Source organism: Peromyscus eremicus, chromosome 1 (genome assembly GCF_949786415.1).
Source record: "Peromyscus eremicus chromosome 1, PerEre_H2_v1, whole genome shotgun sequence".
Lineage (NCBI taxonomy): Eukaryota > Metazoa > Chordata > Mammalia > Rodentia > Cricetidae > Peromyscus > Peromyscus eremicus.
The window spans coordinates 63,215,461-63,229,791 of NC_081416.1; the positions used below are offsets into that span (position 1 = coordinate 63,215,461).

Genomic DNA, 14,331 nt, shown 5'->3' on the forward strand with positions numbered 1-14,331 from the left:
GGAGGGGAGCTACAGTCTAAGAATCAGACTTCTCCACTAACCACAAGAGTGGATCTGACCATACTTATCCCCATAGCACACGAGGTGCAAACAGAGCCAATGCTGACGTCACTGTGCCAGGGCAACACATTGCCTTTGGTATCAGCTGACTTAAACACCTCCCAGCCTCCACCTTCATCCAGACATGGGTATCAGCAACTCCAAGGAAACTCGCCAGGTCTCCACTCCTGGAGAACCCCAAACCATACACAGTGCTGCTGTCGAAGGCCAGACATCTGGATGTAATGTATATGTTGAAAACCATCAACAGGGAAAAACGACATGACAAAGCAAAGCCTAGAATCACTTCAGGTTGGAGAAGAGGGAGGCAGGCAAGGAGAACTCTATACGTACTGCCCAAAGCCAGGACACAAGCTGGTCCTGGAAGGATCAGTGACAGCCACTGCCCCTGCAGGGATCTGGAGGTGTCCCTGGGAAAAAAACAGTGGTTCGGAGGCCACAGATGTAGAAATGTACTTGAGCAACCAGCACTGTGAGGGAGGAGAGGGAACAAGAGCATGAGCAAGGGAGACTGCACCATTGTAGAAGCAAGGTTTCTGGGGAGTCCCAAGTGTTCCAGCAGGCCAAGGCAGCCAGACAGCAAAGCTGCAGGGGATGAGGTTCCTCTGGGACCAGTGCCAGGTCATACAAGAGGCTATAACCGTTAGCCACATGCGTTCAGGCTCAGTGAGTGGTTGGCCAGCCATCTGGCAGCAGCTCAGCACCCAGAGACATACTGAAGATGAGGCTGCTGTCCCTAGGGACCCATAGCAAGTTCCCCACATCGAACTAGGAGGGCAGAGGCAAGGCCTCAAGAACCTTGTGCTCACCCAGTAACACTGACAAAAACATGTGGCCTCCTCTGTGCTTCGATGTCCTTAACCATATTTCCAGGTGATTCTGGCTTACTAAAGCATCAACAGGCAGGAGCAGAAAATGAACCAGGGTCACATGTTGGGTGAGTGGGGGGATGGGGCACTGAAGAGATGGCTCAGCAGTTAAGAACACATTGCTCTTCTAGAAGACCCTAGCTTGGCTCCCAGCACCCATGTTGGGCAGCTCACAACCACCTGAAACTCTAGCTCCAGGAAATCCAATGCCTTCTTCTGCTCTCCATAGGCACCTACACACACATACACAAACACATGTACATGGAAATAAATATACATATATTTTTAAAGAGAAGTAGCAGACTCCAGGGTCCATGCTGACTCGGAATGTGGGCTATCTGAGCCTCCAAGAGGAGAGAAAGGCCCAGGATCAACTTGAAAGGGCTAGCACATCAGTTGGAAGGTCCAAACACGTGAGGTAATAGACTTGGAGTTTGGGATGCAGATGGTAAGAGTCAGATTCATCATGAAGCCTGTGCTCTGGGGTGTAGCCAGTTTAGAGACGGAGTAGGGCCAGACCAGAAGGCAGGAGCTGGTCCAACCGTTCCAACATGAAAAGGCAGCTCTGTTCTACACACATACCCCAGGACAAAGGGCAGGGAGAATAACCCAGAGCCTCAGCAAACTCCAAGGAAAGGCACCATACCCTCATCAGAGATAAATCAAGAAGACAAACAGCTCAAGGTTACAATGGTCAACCAGTATGTCGGGACTCTGCAGTAACTAGCCCATGGAGACACTCCTGGAAACGAGTTGAAGGCATTCCATTTGCAAAAGAGAAAGCAAACCCAGAGGCAGTGTGTTCTGGACTTGCAAAGCACTAGTGTCCTGGTATCACACTCAGGGCCTATCTCCGGCCAGGAATCCCCTTACATCAAATATTAAGCCCAGCCCACCCAGAGCCCCTGCCAGGGCCTAGGACCCTTTGCATTATAAGGGTTGATCTATACAAGGTAACTGCCCAACCATCCTATAGAGGACCAGCTGGCACACCTCCTCCCTACGGCATAGGGGTATCCAACAATCACTCCTCCGGTGGCATGCCACCTCTCAAAACAACCTTTCACAGCTTAAATGTTGGAGGAGCTACAAAGGCACCAGGGGTATACTCATCACTAATGCCAAGCTGAGGCACAACAGTGACTCAAGTGTCTCGAAGATAAAGTCCAAAGACATGCTCACAAAACAGAGCAGTTGTGAGAAACTGTGGGCTAAGGACCAATGGTGAGAAGCCAGCCTCCCACAGAACCCACAGGGATGCTGTATTAATCTGGTGCACACTGCTCCCAATCTGCCAATACTACAGTATTATTAAATCAGAGTAAGATTTCCATATCTGGATCAAAACTATCCTAGCATGAAGACAGGCAATGGCCTCACATTGGTCCTACATTGTGGGTGCTCCATTCTCATTCATCATTAAGGAAAGCCCAGAAAGCTTTCTGACCACTTTATCTTGTCAGGAGGTTTACACCAGCGTCCTTAGTCCTCTGGATGAAACAGTTCAGCACTGTCTTCCCTGAGAATTAGTTCTGGACCTTTCTAGGTTTCACCATGCCTGGAGGCCAAAACCTAATCTACTCTCCAGGAAAGAGGAGAGTGCAGAATGGCCACCAGACCTTGTGAATTCCCTCCCTGCAACTCCAAAGGTGATGCTTGCAAGGCAAACCTTTGACCTTACCTGATTACCTAGCAGTACCAAGAGCCTGGCCAGCGTAGGCACCTCTCCAGGCCTTTGGAGAGTGTCAGTGTGAGAGATTCCCAAGCATTCCTAACAACTGAAAAGGACTCAACCGCCGCACTGGGGGGGCGGGGGGGGCGGGGGGGGGGGGAGTCTGCCTTCTCTGACTCAGGCACACTGGTCATTCAGTGAGCTCACATCAGGACAGGACACCCAGTGTGAGCATGGCTGTCCTTAACAGCAGGGGACAGAAGGCAAACACCTCAGAGCTGAGGCCGTTTCCAGAGAGAGCCCATACTCCCCCAGCTGTAGCTTAGGGAAGTTGGCTCCTCTTTGCTAGTCAAAGCCTCTCAGCTGGAGTCTCACTGCTGGGGACAGGGACTCCTGAGGCCCTTTGCAGAGGCAGGTCTGGGATGGGTTTCTGTGACTTCCCAGTCAGACCACCCAGTCCATGAAAACACCCATCAGATTCCAGGCCCCTCTCTGCTACCGGGAGGAGTGCCCCTCGTGACGAGACTGCTCCAGTGTCTATGTGGACTGTGTGCACACAAATGCCCCCAAATGTCACTGGGCCGTCCAACAGCTCTACTCAAAGTGCTTACCTCAAAGATGAAAAAATATTTACTATTTCAAGCCACCCCCATGCACCCAGGCCCCTCAGCACCTCTGGAGCAATGAAAGTAGGCCACAAGGAGAATGGCAGTAACAGAGAAACACATGATTCCAGTTCCTTTATGCTGGGACAAAGTTGGGGTTGGCAGGAAGCATAGCATGGAAGCGGACGACCACCAGGTGTATCTCTAAATTCTAAACATTGTATCTCAAAACTCTAAACATTGAAAGCAGCCAGGAAATGATGTCTGTGGAAAATCACCTGTGTTTACAAATCAGAAATGGTTTCATACAGTGGTCAGAAGCGCCAGTAACAGTAGCATAAATGTTGCAATACTGTCTCACTTGATCCTACCACCCTGGGAGACAAGAGCCCTACCATCCTGGGAGATAAGAGCTGTCCTGTCTTACTTTTTTTTCCAGGGAGTGGGGGTCGACACAAGGTTTCTCTGTGTAGCCCTTGCTATTTTGGAACTCACTCTGTAGACCAGGCTGTCCTTGGACTCAGAGATCCACCTGCCTCTGCCTCCTGAATGCTGGGATTACAGGTGTGCACCACCACCCAGTGATCCTGCCTTACATATTCAGGAAACTTGACTAGAATTCAGACTGCCTGCTGAAATCTCTGCTCACAAACAGCAGTGTCAAAAAGGAAGAACACTGAGACTCCTTAGCTACCTACCTATCCTGAGACCAACCAGGATCAGTGGAGAGACACCAAGTCCCAGTTCCTTCACACTGGGAAAGGGGGGGGGGGGGGGTGGTGGTGAGAGAGCATTCACAACATGGAAACAGATGACCACCAGATATATCTCAAAATTCTAAACATTGAAAATAGCCTTTCCCTACAGGAAAGGCCAGGCCACTGGCAGCCACGTGTTCTGCCAATGAATAAAGAGACAAGTGAGCCAGCCCTACTTCAAAAGAGTGCTGGTTAGCCGGGCGGTGGTGGCGCACGCCTTTAATCCCAGCACTCAGGAGGCAGAGCCAGGCGGATCTCTGTGAGTTCGAGGCCAGCCTGGACTACCAAGTGAGTTTCAGGAAAGGCGCAAAGCTACACAGAGAAACCCTGTCTCAAAAAACCGAAGGGGGGGGGGGGGGGAAGAGTGCTGGCAGGAATGGTTCACTGCATAATAAAAGCATGCACTGCTCTCACAGAGGACCCAAGTTCAGTTCCTAGCACCAGTTCCAGGAGACAGGCACCCTCTTCTGGCCTCCATAGGCACTATACTCATGTGTACACATACACACACTTAAGAACTATGGGTTTTTGTTGTTTGCTTTTTTGACAGGGTTTCTCTGTTACTCTTGACAGCTCTGTAGACCAGATTGACCTTGAACTGAGATCCACCTGCCTCTGCCTCCCCAGTGCTGGGATTAAAGGCGTGGACCACCATCGCCAGGCTAAAAATAACTTTTTAAAGAGAGATTGCTGGTCTTCTGTGGAGGCTGACTTCAGTGGGCCTGGTTGGGCCCTCTGTGCTGCACAAGTCCATCCTGGCCTTAGCCTCAGCTTCAGCCTCTCTCTCCTGCAGCTTTGGGCATCGCAAAGAGAAATGGAATCTAGGTGAGGACCAGAAAATGAGCATGGCAGGGAAGGTGTGGCTTGACCTGGGTATACCACCCTGAGAAGTAGGAAAGGAGAAGCAAATGCAGCAGCATTTCCAAGAAGCCAAGTCTTAGGGGGGAAAAAAAAAGAGCAATAGGTTAGGTACTGGGGAGGATGCGGTTTCTCCAAGAACCACTAGGGGGGATGTGAAATGGAGGGAGGCAGGGAACTGTCTGTAACTCCACTCCCAGGGAATCCAAAGCCCTCTTCTGACCTCTGTGGACACGAGGCACATATGTGCTACACAGACATACAAGCAGGCAAAACACAAACCTAGAATAGTTATATACATATATATACAGAGAGAGAGAGAGAGAGAGAGAGAGAAATGGGACAGCCATGTATAGACAGCCTGTGTCCAGTGGCAGGACACAGTTTCTTCAGGACTCAGCAAGTCCTCTGCAAGGCCCACACACCCTGCGAGCTGAAAACAGTCATGCGCAAGAACATATACACCAGAGTTCACAACAGTTTTCACAACCAAGATGCAAAAACAGTCCAAATGCCCACTAACTGATCACTGGACCAACACAAGCACACATGGACAATTGTCCATCCACAGAAAGGAATGAAGCAGTGATATATGCTATGACAGGAAGAATTCTAATGACTTCTCACTAAGTTAAAAAAAAAAAAATCTACATGCTCCACAGATCCACTTCCGGAAACCAGGAACCTCCAGAACAGCCAAATTCACAGAGAGGGCAAACATACAGTTAGTGGGCAGCAGCAATGGAGGGTGACAGCCAATGCACAGGGCTTCCCTTTGAGGGGACTTGAATGTTCTTGAGCTGACTGCAAGGACAGGACCCTAGTACTGACTCCAAGAGTCAGTGAGTGCAGTAGTAAGGGGCAGAACCTGGGGAGAGGAGTGAGGGGGCGACTGCCCTCCTGAAGGCTGCTATGGAGGACAGAGCAGATCTGTGGAAGCCAGAACTACAGCCCCTTCCACATGGATGGGGAAAACCTGGCAACGAAGACAAACCCAAGAGGCAGGAGGGAGAGGCTGTCTGCCTGAGTCTCTCTGCCCACAGCAGTCTGACTCACCTCTCTCCATCCCAAGGCTCAAGAACACCTGCTGACTAGGGACCCTTGCTCCCCACTAACACGTACTGCCAGTTTTGCAAGACCATGTCTGCCTGGAAAGGGCCACTTGGGAGCAAACTAAGCAAAGCAGGAAACCAGCTCCAAATGACATCTGATTCTGAATATATAGCAGGGCCAAGGGCCAACAAAGCCTGACCGTGAAAGCGTGAGGAGAACTCTGAAGCAAGCCTTCAAGCATTTACCTTTTCCATTCACTACTAGTCAATGAGTGAGGAGACTAGACCTAGAAACATGTTGGTCAAAACACCAGCCAGGTCAGCAGAACAACCATCGACATGGCCCGGATCACCCATTCCCTCTCTCCCAGTGACACCAAGTCAAACTAGGAATCCGTGAGAGGCAATGTGGCAGTCACTATTAGTGAGACAGAAAGTCACAGGTGCCCTGGCTACCTGGAAAACTACTTCTGAAGGGTCACCAGCTGGGACAGAGGTCCTCAGAGAATGGGCTGAAGACTCTACTCACAAAGAGTGACCTAGCCAAGATTGCTTTTTCCTAACACCGTGTAATAGCGTCAATTGTCTCACTCCAACCCAAGGGCCCGTGGAGCTTCCCTGCCCTGGGGCTGGGTATAAAGTGACCAATCCCTCTGCCAGCAAATGGAGTGTCCGCTGAGTGTTCTCTACTTAACATTTTCAGTTTTGACATCTAACACAATGACTATTGATAGTACAACACACACACACACACACACACACACACACACACACACACACACACATTAATGGGCTTACATAGTTTTTAAGAACGTGAAACAAAAGTCTGCCTACAGTGAGGCATTTGGACAACACTATAAGGTCAAATGGCTAGAAGCAACCTGTGGGCCCTTAGCAGTACAGCTCAGTAACTGTAGTGGGCCACCCTGCCAGGCAAGGATGCCAGCCAGGATTGCTGGTGAGACAAGAGCAGGCTGAACAAGATGTTCTGGAGATCCCAGGGTACTGACGACAAAGCTATGATTAAAATTTACATACATGGGCTGGGGCCTATAGCTAAGCAGGGAAGTCCCGGGTTCAAACCCCAATTTAAAAAAAAAAAAATTACATGTTGGTTTAGGAAGGGTCACCTCTGGATTAGGAAGAGGACAGGGGCATCAAAGGGAAGATTTTCAAAACGACAAATGCAGAAACAAACTACCTACTGCTAGAGCATAAAAGGAAAAAGCGCCTTCGGAGCCAGCCAGGCTGTTCCAACTCGGACACTTTCCTCCTGGGAACCGACTCCCTTAAGCGGCAGCTAAAGCGCTGGGCTGGGCAGGGCAGAGCTTGTTTCCCACAGTGCAAACTCCTTTATAGTCCTGCAGACTGTTGGAGAGGCATGTCTGTCATCAGAGGCGCCAAGGGGCACACTCAATCACAAGCATTTTCTGAGTCTAGTAGAACCAATGAATTAACATCGACCTCACTTGAGAATTCGCCATTTTCTCTCCCCAGCTTCTTTCCCACAGCACCCAAACCCCCACCAAGGAAGCAGGCCCCAGAATATGCGTGTGCCCTTCTTGGTCATTCCATTGAGGGTATCACTGCCCCTGGAGACTGGTTCGGAATTAACTTAAGTACAATTCACCAAGACAAATACAGTCTTCTAGCTGCAAATGCAGTACAAAACTCCAGAGAGCCTTAAGGAAAAAATAAAAATTCAGAGAACATGTTGCTAAACGAAAGTGAGTTGAGCCAGGCATGGTGATGTACCATCTTTAATTCCAGCAGAGGCAGGTGGGTCTCTGTCTGCCTGGTCTACACGGTGAGTTGCAGGCCAGCCAGGACTACAAGATGAGCTCCTGTTCCAAAAAGAACCCTCTTTAATATCATCAGAGAGAAGTATGTATGTATGTATATGATTGAAACACAATAAAAATTCTAGAACTCAGAATCAAAAATTACTAGAAAGAATGTTTTCATAGCAAAATTATTTTCCCTTGGAGATGAAAGTGCCCCACCATGCCTAATTTTCCTGACATTTCTGAGGCTTTGAAGCCACAGCTAACGGATCTGAATCATCTGAACAAAACCACGCTACAGTGACATGTTACTGGAAGGCCTAGAATAGAATGCTAAATATATGGGCACACACCCATACAGGCCCTTGTAGAAAATGATCACACGTGAAACTACATCAAGTTGTCTATAACTTGAGAGGGTAAACAGTGCCTCTCCTGCAGCGAACTAGAACACTCACATGTTTATAAGTAAAATCACAAAATACAGCAGTAACGCCTGCCTTTTACTAATAAAAACCAAGTCTATGCTGTCTGAGAACTCAGCTCAACGAAACTCCTCTCCCATGCTTGCTGCCAGGAACGAAATAAGACCCTCCCCTGAAATCTACATCAGGCCTGTATCCAAGGCCTGGCATTGTCCCAACTGTTCACCTAGGCAAGGGGAGGGAGAGAGAGAAAGGGGAGTATGTGGCTTCATAGTTCCATCTGTGACATTACCCTTTCTTCTTAAACAAGCATGCCACTTGGAGCCGCATTCTGCTTTATTTGGGTTGGCAGTTTAAGTACCAACAGCAGGGTGGCACCGTGGCTGCAATGCTGAACTAGGTCAGCCTCAGCCTGCTCCAGGGAGCTCCCAGTGCCCCAGGCCTCAGCTCCCTTCTGCCTCCCAGAGGAGAAAACCCAGGGTTCCAGGGTGGGACTGAGGACTGGAGGCGTAGTCCTAGAAGATAAAGGCCTTTGGCATCATTTTTGGCCTTGAAGAGCTTTTCAGCACCTTTTCATTTCGTAAACAAGGAATAGAAAGTCCACCGTGGCTTGACTAGAACTGCCTCATTTGAGAGCTAGTGCGATTACAAGTAACACGGCAAAACAGGGGTGCTTCCCATCTCAGGACTCCCCCCACCCCCAGGAGACAGGACCTAGGGATGGGATCTAGGGACCAGAACTCAGATGATGGAGCTTAAGGTCTATTGTGACTTCGTGAGGAAGGCTCCACGGATAGGGCTAGGGAGCAGAATTAGAGGCCAGGGTTCACGCTCAGAGGCCATGGATAGGTGTAGGATCTAAGGTTTTAGGATAGGGACTCAGAGTTCAGGGTCACTGTGGTCTGGGTTGAGAGGAGAAGGAACCAAAAGCTGGGTTTCTGGAGTCAGAATTCAGACTTTGGAAATCAGAGTCAGAGCCTGGGGGGTCAAGATTGAATCAGGAGACCTGGGGTCAGTATGTGGTTAGGTTTAGAGGCCAGGGCATCCAAGTACCAGGATTCTGGGTCAAAATTCCAGGTCAGTACTTGTGGCTCTGGAGTTCGGGAGCAGAAAGGGGATAGAGATTTGCTGTCTCGAGATCACAGCAAGGTACCAGCATCAGGATTCAAAGATCCAGACTTAGGCTGGGTTCCTGTAGTCTGGGTTAAGACAGGGGTTCAAAAGCTGGGTCTTCGAGTTGGGCCTCGGGAATCAGAAAAGCGGTGTCAAGGTCTGGGGCGTGTGCTGAAAGTTTCCTGGCCTAGGGTCCACCACTATGGGGTCAGGGTCTGGGGCCTGGAGGATCCCTGATCGGTGTCCCCAGCTGTGGGTAGGGGGCATCAGAGTCACACGTCCAGAAGACAACTGGCCCGGAGTCCGCGGCTGTAGAAGGCGCTGTAGGGGCCGGAATTTAGGGTCTCCAGCTGGAAATGGGGATGTCAGGGTCCGGGGCTGGGAGACTCCTGGCCCGCAGCCGCCCCTCCCTAGCCGACGGCGCGGCACTTACGTCGTCGAAGAGCGAGCCCACGTTGGCCGTGACCAGCAGGACCGCGGTGCCGGGGGCGGCCGCCTTGCCCGCCATGGTGCCCGGGCGGAGCGGGCGCTGGACTGGGTGGCGGCGGCCGCTTCCTGCGGGGCCGGGCGGGCTGGGGTCTCGCGGGGCCGCGGGGCGTCAGCTGCGCCGGGGGACAGCACCGGGGCGCATCGCGGGCTCCGCGGGTCGGACCGGGCCTGGCCGGGGCTCCAGCCTCGCGGTCGCTGGCTCTTCGCTGCTCCGCGGCCCCGCGCCCGCTCGCCGCCGCGCCTCACAGCGGCCCGCGCGCAGCCATTAGACCCGCCGGGAAAGTTCCCGCAGCCGCCGCCGCCGACTCCGGCTGGGGCAAGTCCCGCCCCACAGAGGGTGGGACCGTAGGAGGCGGGGCTGGTGGTCGCGCCGAGGGCGGGGCCTGTGGATGGGGCGGGGCCTGCGGGCAGCCTAAAGACTTGGGGCCTCCGCTCTCCGACTGTGGGTCCGCTGGAAGGGCGGGGCCTCGAGCCAGAGCCAGACTGAGAGGGCGTGGCCTGTGCAGGGGCGGGGTCTGCCTGCAGGAGCTAGGCCTAGGGTGGGGCGGAGCCAACACCAGAGAGCGGAGAGGCGAGGCCTATGGGGCATTCCTGTCAGTCAGGTCCCTGGGTCCTCCCCAGGCTTTGCCCCGCCCTGCCGCTGTTACGCGCATATTCCAGCCTCCACTCCCATGACGTCACGACCCTGCTACCAAGGCACCTCTTAAAGGAGCCGCAAGCTCGGGAACCTGTAGCCCGCGCTCTTCTACACGCTCTAGTTGGGAGCTTTGGAGCTCCGGAAACCTCGGTCCTTGCCCGGATGGAAAACGCGACTCAGGCCACCCCGGTGAATCGGACGTTGGCGGATCGTGGGAGGGAGCAAGGTCTTGGAGAATTGGGGAGGAGCCTCCTTCAGCCCGGGCTCTGGGTCTGCAAAGAGTGGGTCTGCAGATTAAGTGTATGGGATTTTGCAATTTCCTAACACGTCCACCCAGTTCCTTATGTAGGACTTTGCTTACAAGACAGAAAGCTGTTTGCATCCAGAAACAGAAAAACTAAAAATCTTTTTGAGAAACAAGTGTATTGGTGTACTCCTGTAATACCAGCACTAAGAGGCTGTGGCAGGATTGCTGTGAGTTCAAGGCCAGCCTGGGCTATAGCTTGAGACCATATCAAAAAAAGAAAGCTGGGGGGAGGGAGGGAAGAAGGGAGGAGAAAAGAAAATTCAGGGTAGGTGCTCGGACTGCTGGACAGCCAGCTGCAGTTCGTATGCCACACCCAGGGACCTCCCAGAGTTGAGGTTGTAGCCAGTCAGGAATTTTAACCACCATAGAGAGCTGGGGTGGATGGGAGGTGTGCTGGTTGGAAGAGTAGAGTCAATCCTAGATGTAGAAGGAATCAAGAAATTTCTCTGAGGCAGAGTCAGTTGATCCTGGGACAGAACAAATAGTGAGCTGAGCTGTCCTAGCTAGTCTAGGCCACCAGAAAGCCCTGTCCAGTGGGACTGCTGCATCTTAGCCTTAGGGGAGGCATCCACCTTAAAGAAACAGTGCTACAGACATGCCAGAACCCTTCTGCAAAGGGAGTTCTCCTAGTGGGTTCATTCTTTACATTTTTATTTAGTTTCGTGGCAAGTGCTCTTACCCACTGAGCCATCTTGCCGGCTGTAGATGTACTTTTCAAAGGTAACAACTAATAGACAAAATTAATTTTAGCAGCACATTTGCTTAACCCAATAGATATAAACACCATCCAATGTGTAACTAGCGTTTAGCAATGTTAATGAGCTTCCCACAGCAAGGCTTTGAAATGAGTATCTGGTACTTGCAGCACAGTGCCCAGTAGCCACATGGTCTCAACCAAGTGTTTTCCAACTCTTGGCACCATCCGAGAAAGATTTCAGAGATGAGACAAAGTAAAGAATTAGGAGAAAGTATTACAGAGAGGAAGTATATGTGCAAGTGAATGTGTGCAAGCTTCTCAAGAAGCCATGATTTTGGATATCCTGTCTTACTGACAAGCTTTGGAAGAAGAGAGTATTGAAGAGGTGAAGTGGGGAGAGAAATTCCAAGAAGGAATTGACATTTACCCAAAATAAAGTTTATTCACTCCTCTGTCCTCATGGGTTTGGGGATGTCATGATGCCAGATGTATGATGGGACCAGACAAATCTGCATGGCCAGTGACGTAGAAATGCTGTTATAAAGACTCAAAGACTAGTTAGCGGCCATATTCATTCTGGGTGTTTGTCTACACTTTGCCCAGTCACTGATGTGCTGCTAGTCCTACAGTGCGCTCTGCAGTAGTCAGACTCGGGCAGTAGTGCACTTTGCTTCCTTCCCCCTCTCCCTCCCTAATCTACCTGACAACCCTTTTTATTCCTCAAACACCCATCCCTCAGCCGATGTCCAACCCAGTCAGCAGGTCATGTGAACACAACAAGAGGACCTCTGCCTAACACCAGGAGCACCCTGAGCTGGAAACTCCAGCCTCTGGAGCTGTAGGACGGAAACTTCTGCTGTCAAATCCACCCGGCCGGTGTCATTTTGCCATCCCAGGCAAGCTGGATAATACAGTCTTTATTTTTATTTTTTAACAAAGCAAACATATGGCAAACATTATCTTTTTTGTTTGTTTGTTGGGTTGGTTGGTTTGGTTTGTCTTTATTTGGGGGGGGGGGGGCGGGGAGCAAGGTCTCACACAGCTGGGCCTGACCCTGAACTCCTAATCCTCTTTTCTCCACCTCCCAAGGGCTGAATAAGAGCGCACCACTACACCTGGTAAACATACCCTTAATAGAAACGAAATATAGGGCATGTTGTTCCCTGTAAGTGTTCTGAACGTGGTGGCATCGCTTCCTTGCCTCCCCTCAGGCCATCTTCTCCCTTGTCACTCCCTGGCCAAGGTGGGTGTTGTTTTAACCTCCTTTCTTCATATACATCAGATTCTGTCCTTCCCGTATCCCTTCAAGCATGGCTCACCCACAGTCTTAGCCCTCTCTTGTACTTCTTATCGTGAGACCCTTCTGGACTCCTCCAGTACCCTAGTGGGTAGTCCTAGTCCCACATGGACACCCCACCCTATCATAGCCTCATTCCTCATATCATCAATAACCACACTACCTCCAAGTCCAAGCTGCTCACCCTCAACTCTGCCCTTCAGATTTTCTTTCATAAGACACACACACACAAAAAAAAAAAAACTTCGAACCCAATGCTGTTCCCATCCTTTATCAGCACATACATGCCCACATGACACCCACACAGACAGACATGCACTTGCCTTGGCTTCCAGCTCCCTCAGCTTCTCCAGGGTGTTGTCATTCTCATGCACCCTCCTCCCTTGCCTCTCTCTGTTCCCTACACTTTCTGGCTGACCCCCAAGACCGATCATGTGTCTATGCCCTTGCTCTGAGTCTGCCCCCAAAGTAGAGAATACTCAACTATAAAAACAACTAAAGAACATGTCTGTACTCCCCGATCCAAGGCACCCTCATACTCAGGGCCTCATCCACTGAGCGCCAGACCCCAGGCTGCCCACCTTTAGTTATCATCACAAAAGACTGTCACCAAAAACCCCGCCCCCTCTCTCTGGACCCCCAGCCAGCCCAGCGGCTCTTCTCACTCTTCACTGTGGAAATAATTTGCAGTCTGATCATGCTGCTACAGCAGCAGCCTGTGGGTCTGGTAGCTACTCTGTGACTCCTCTGCCCTTCAGGGAGATGAGGCACCAGTCTCACACCCAGGACACTCCCCACCCCTACCTCCTGGCTGGTGCCATCAGCTCACAGCAGGCCTGTGACTCTGCTTTTCCCCTGCACCTTGCTTTGTCCCTGCTTCTTTTGTTTGTTTGTTTGTTTGTTTGTTTGTTTGTTGTTGTTGTTTTTTGAGACAGGGTTTCTCTGTGTAGTTTTGGGGCCTACCTGGAACTCGCTCTGTAAACCAAGCTGTCCTCAAACTCACAGAGATCTGCCTGCCTCTGCCTCCCGAGTGCTGGGATTAAAGGCATGAGCCACCACTGCCCGGACTGTCCCTGCTTCTTTCTGCCTCAACTGCAACACTGTCCTCAAGGCGTCCTGGAGTCTGCCTAGCATGCCAAGGAGCCATATCTTCCAGAGCTTCAGGTTAGCTCCTCATGCCCACATACTATCAAGGTCTGACACTGGATTCCTGCTGCCCTCCTAATTCAGTGGCCAGGTTCCAGACTAGATCTCAGCCAGCTTCTCAACATGGCTGACGCCTCTGTCACTCCTGAATGCTTGCTCTAACGTTCAGGACACACCTGCCAGCACCCACGCTATGGATCGCATCTCTCTTATCCTTCCCTCTCTTCTCCTTTGCTAGATTCTCTCTGTGCCCCACCCAAGTCCTGGGGTCCTGGTTGTGTACTTTCTGGGGGCATACTTCTTCCTGACTGACCTCTTGGGTTCCACAGACTCAGAGAGAGTTTTCACAAACCTATATGCCCCTTTACTTGTCCAATTTATATCTAAAACATCTTAAACATCCCCTCAGTAACACCCTAGCTCTGGCCTCAGGACCATGGCAACCACATGTCTCATTAGCCTGGCTGGCCTCCTCTTCTCTCAGGCCCCACACCGGCCCCTTCCTCCATAGGACCTCCCATCCACTTGTCCCTTTACACTATCACGGTGTTATGGAGCTGGT

The 14,331-nt window shown here is 51.2% G+C and overlaps 1 protein-coding gene across 1 annotated transcript in view; it reads right to left on the minus strand.

Annotated features, from left to right (window-relative positions):
* Window positions 1-9,763, minus strand: part of Inpp5a (inositol polyphosphate-5-phosphatase A) — a 194,837-nt gene extending 185,074 nt beyond the window's left edge. Inside the window, exon 1 of the mRNA XM_059264992.1 lies at window positions 9,630-9,763. Coding sequence (XP_059120975.1) covers window positions 9,630-9,704 — 75 coding nt within the window. The 5' untranslated portion in view covers window positions 9,705-9,763. The remainder of the gene's footprint in view (window positions 1-9,629) is intronic.
* Window positions 9,764-14,331: the final 4,568 nt, after the last annotated feature.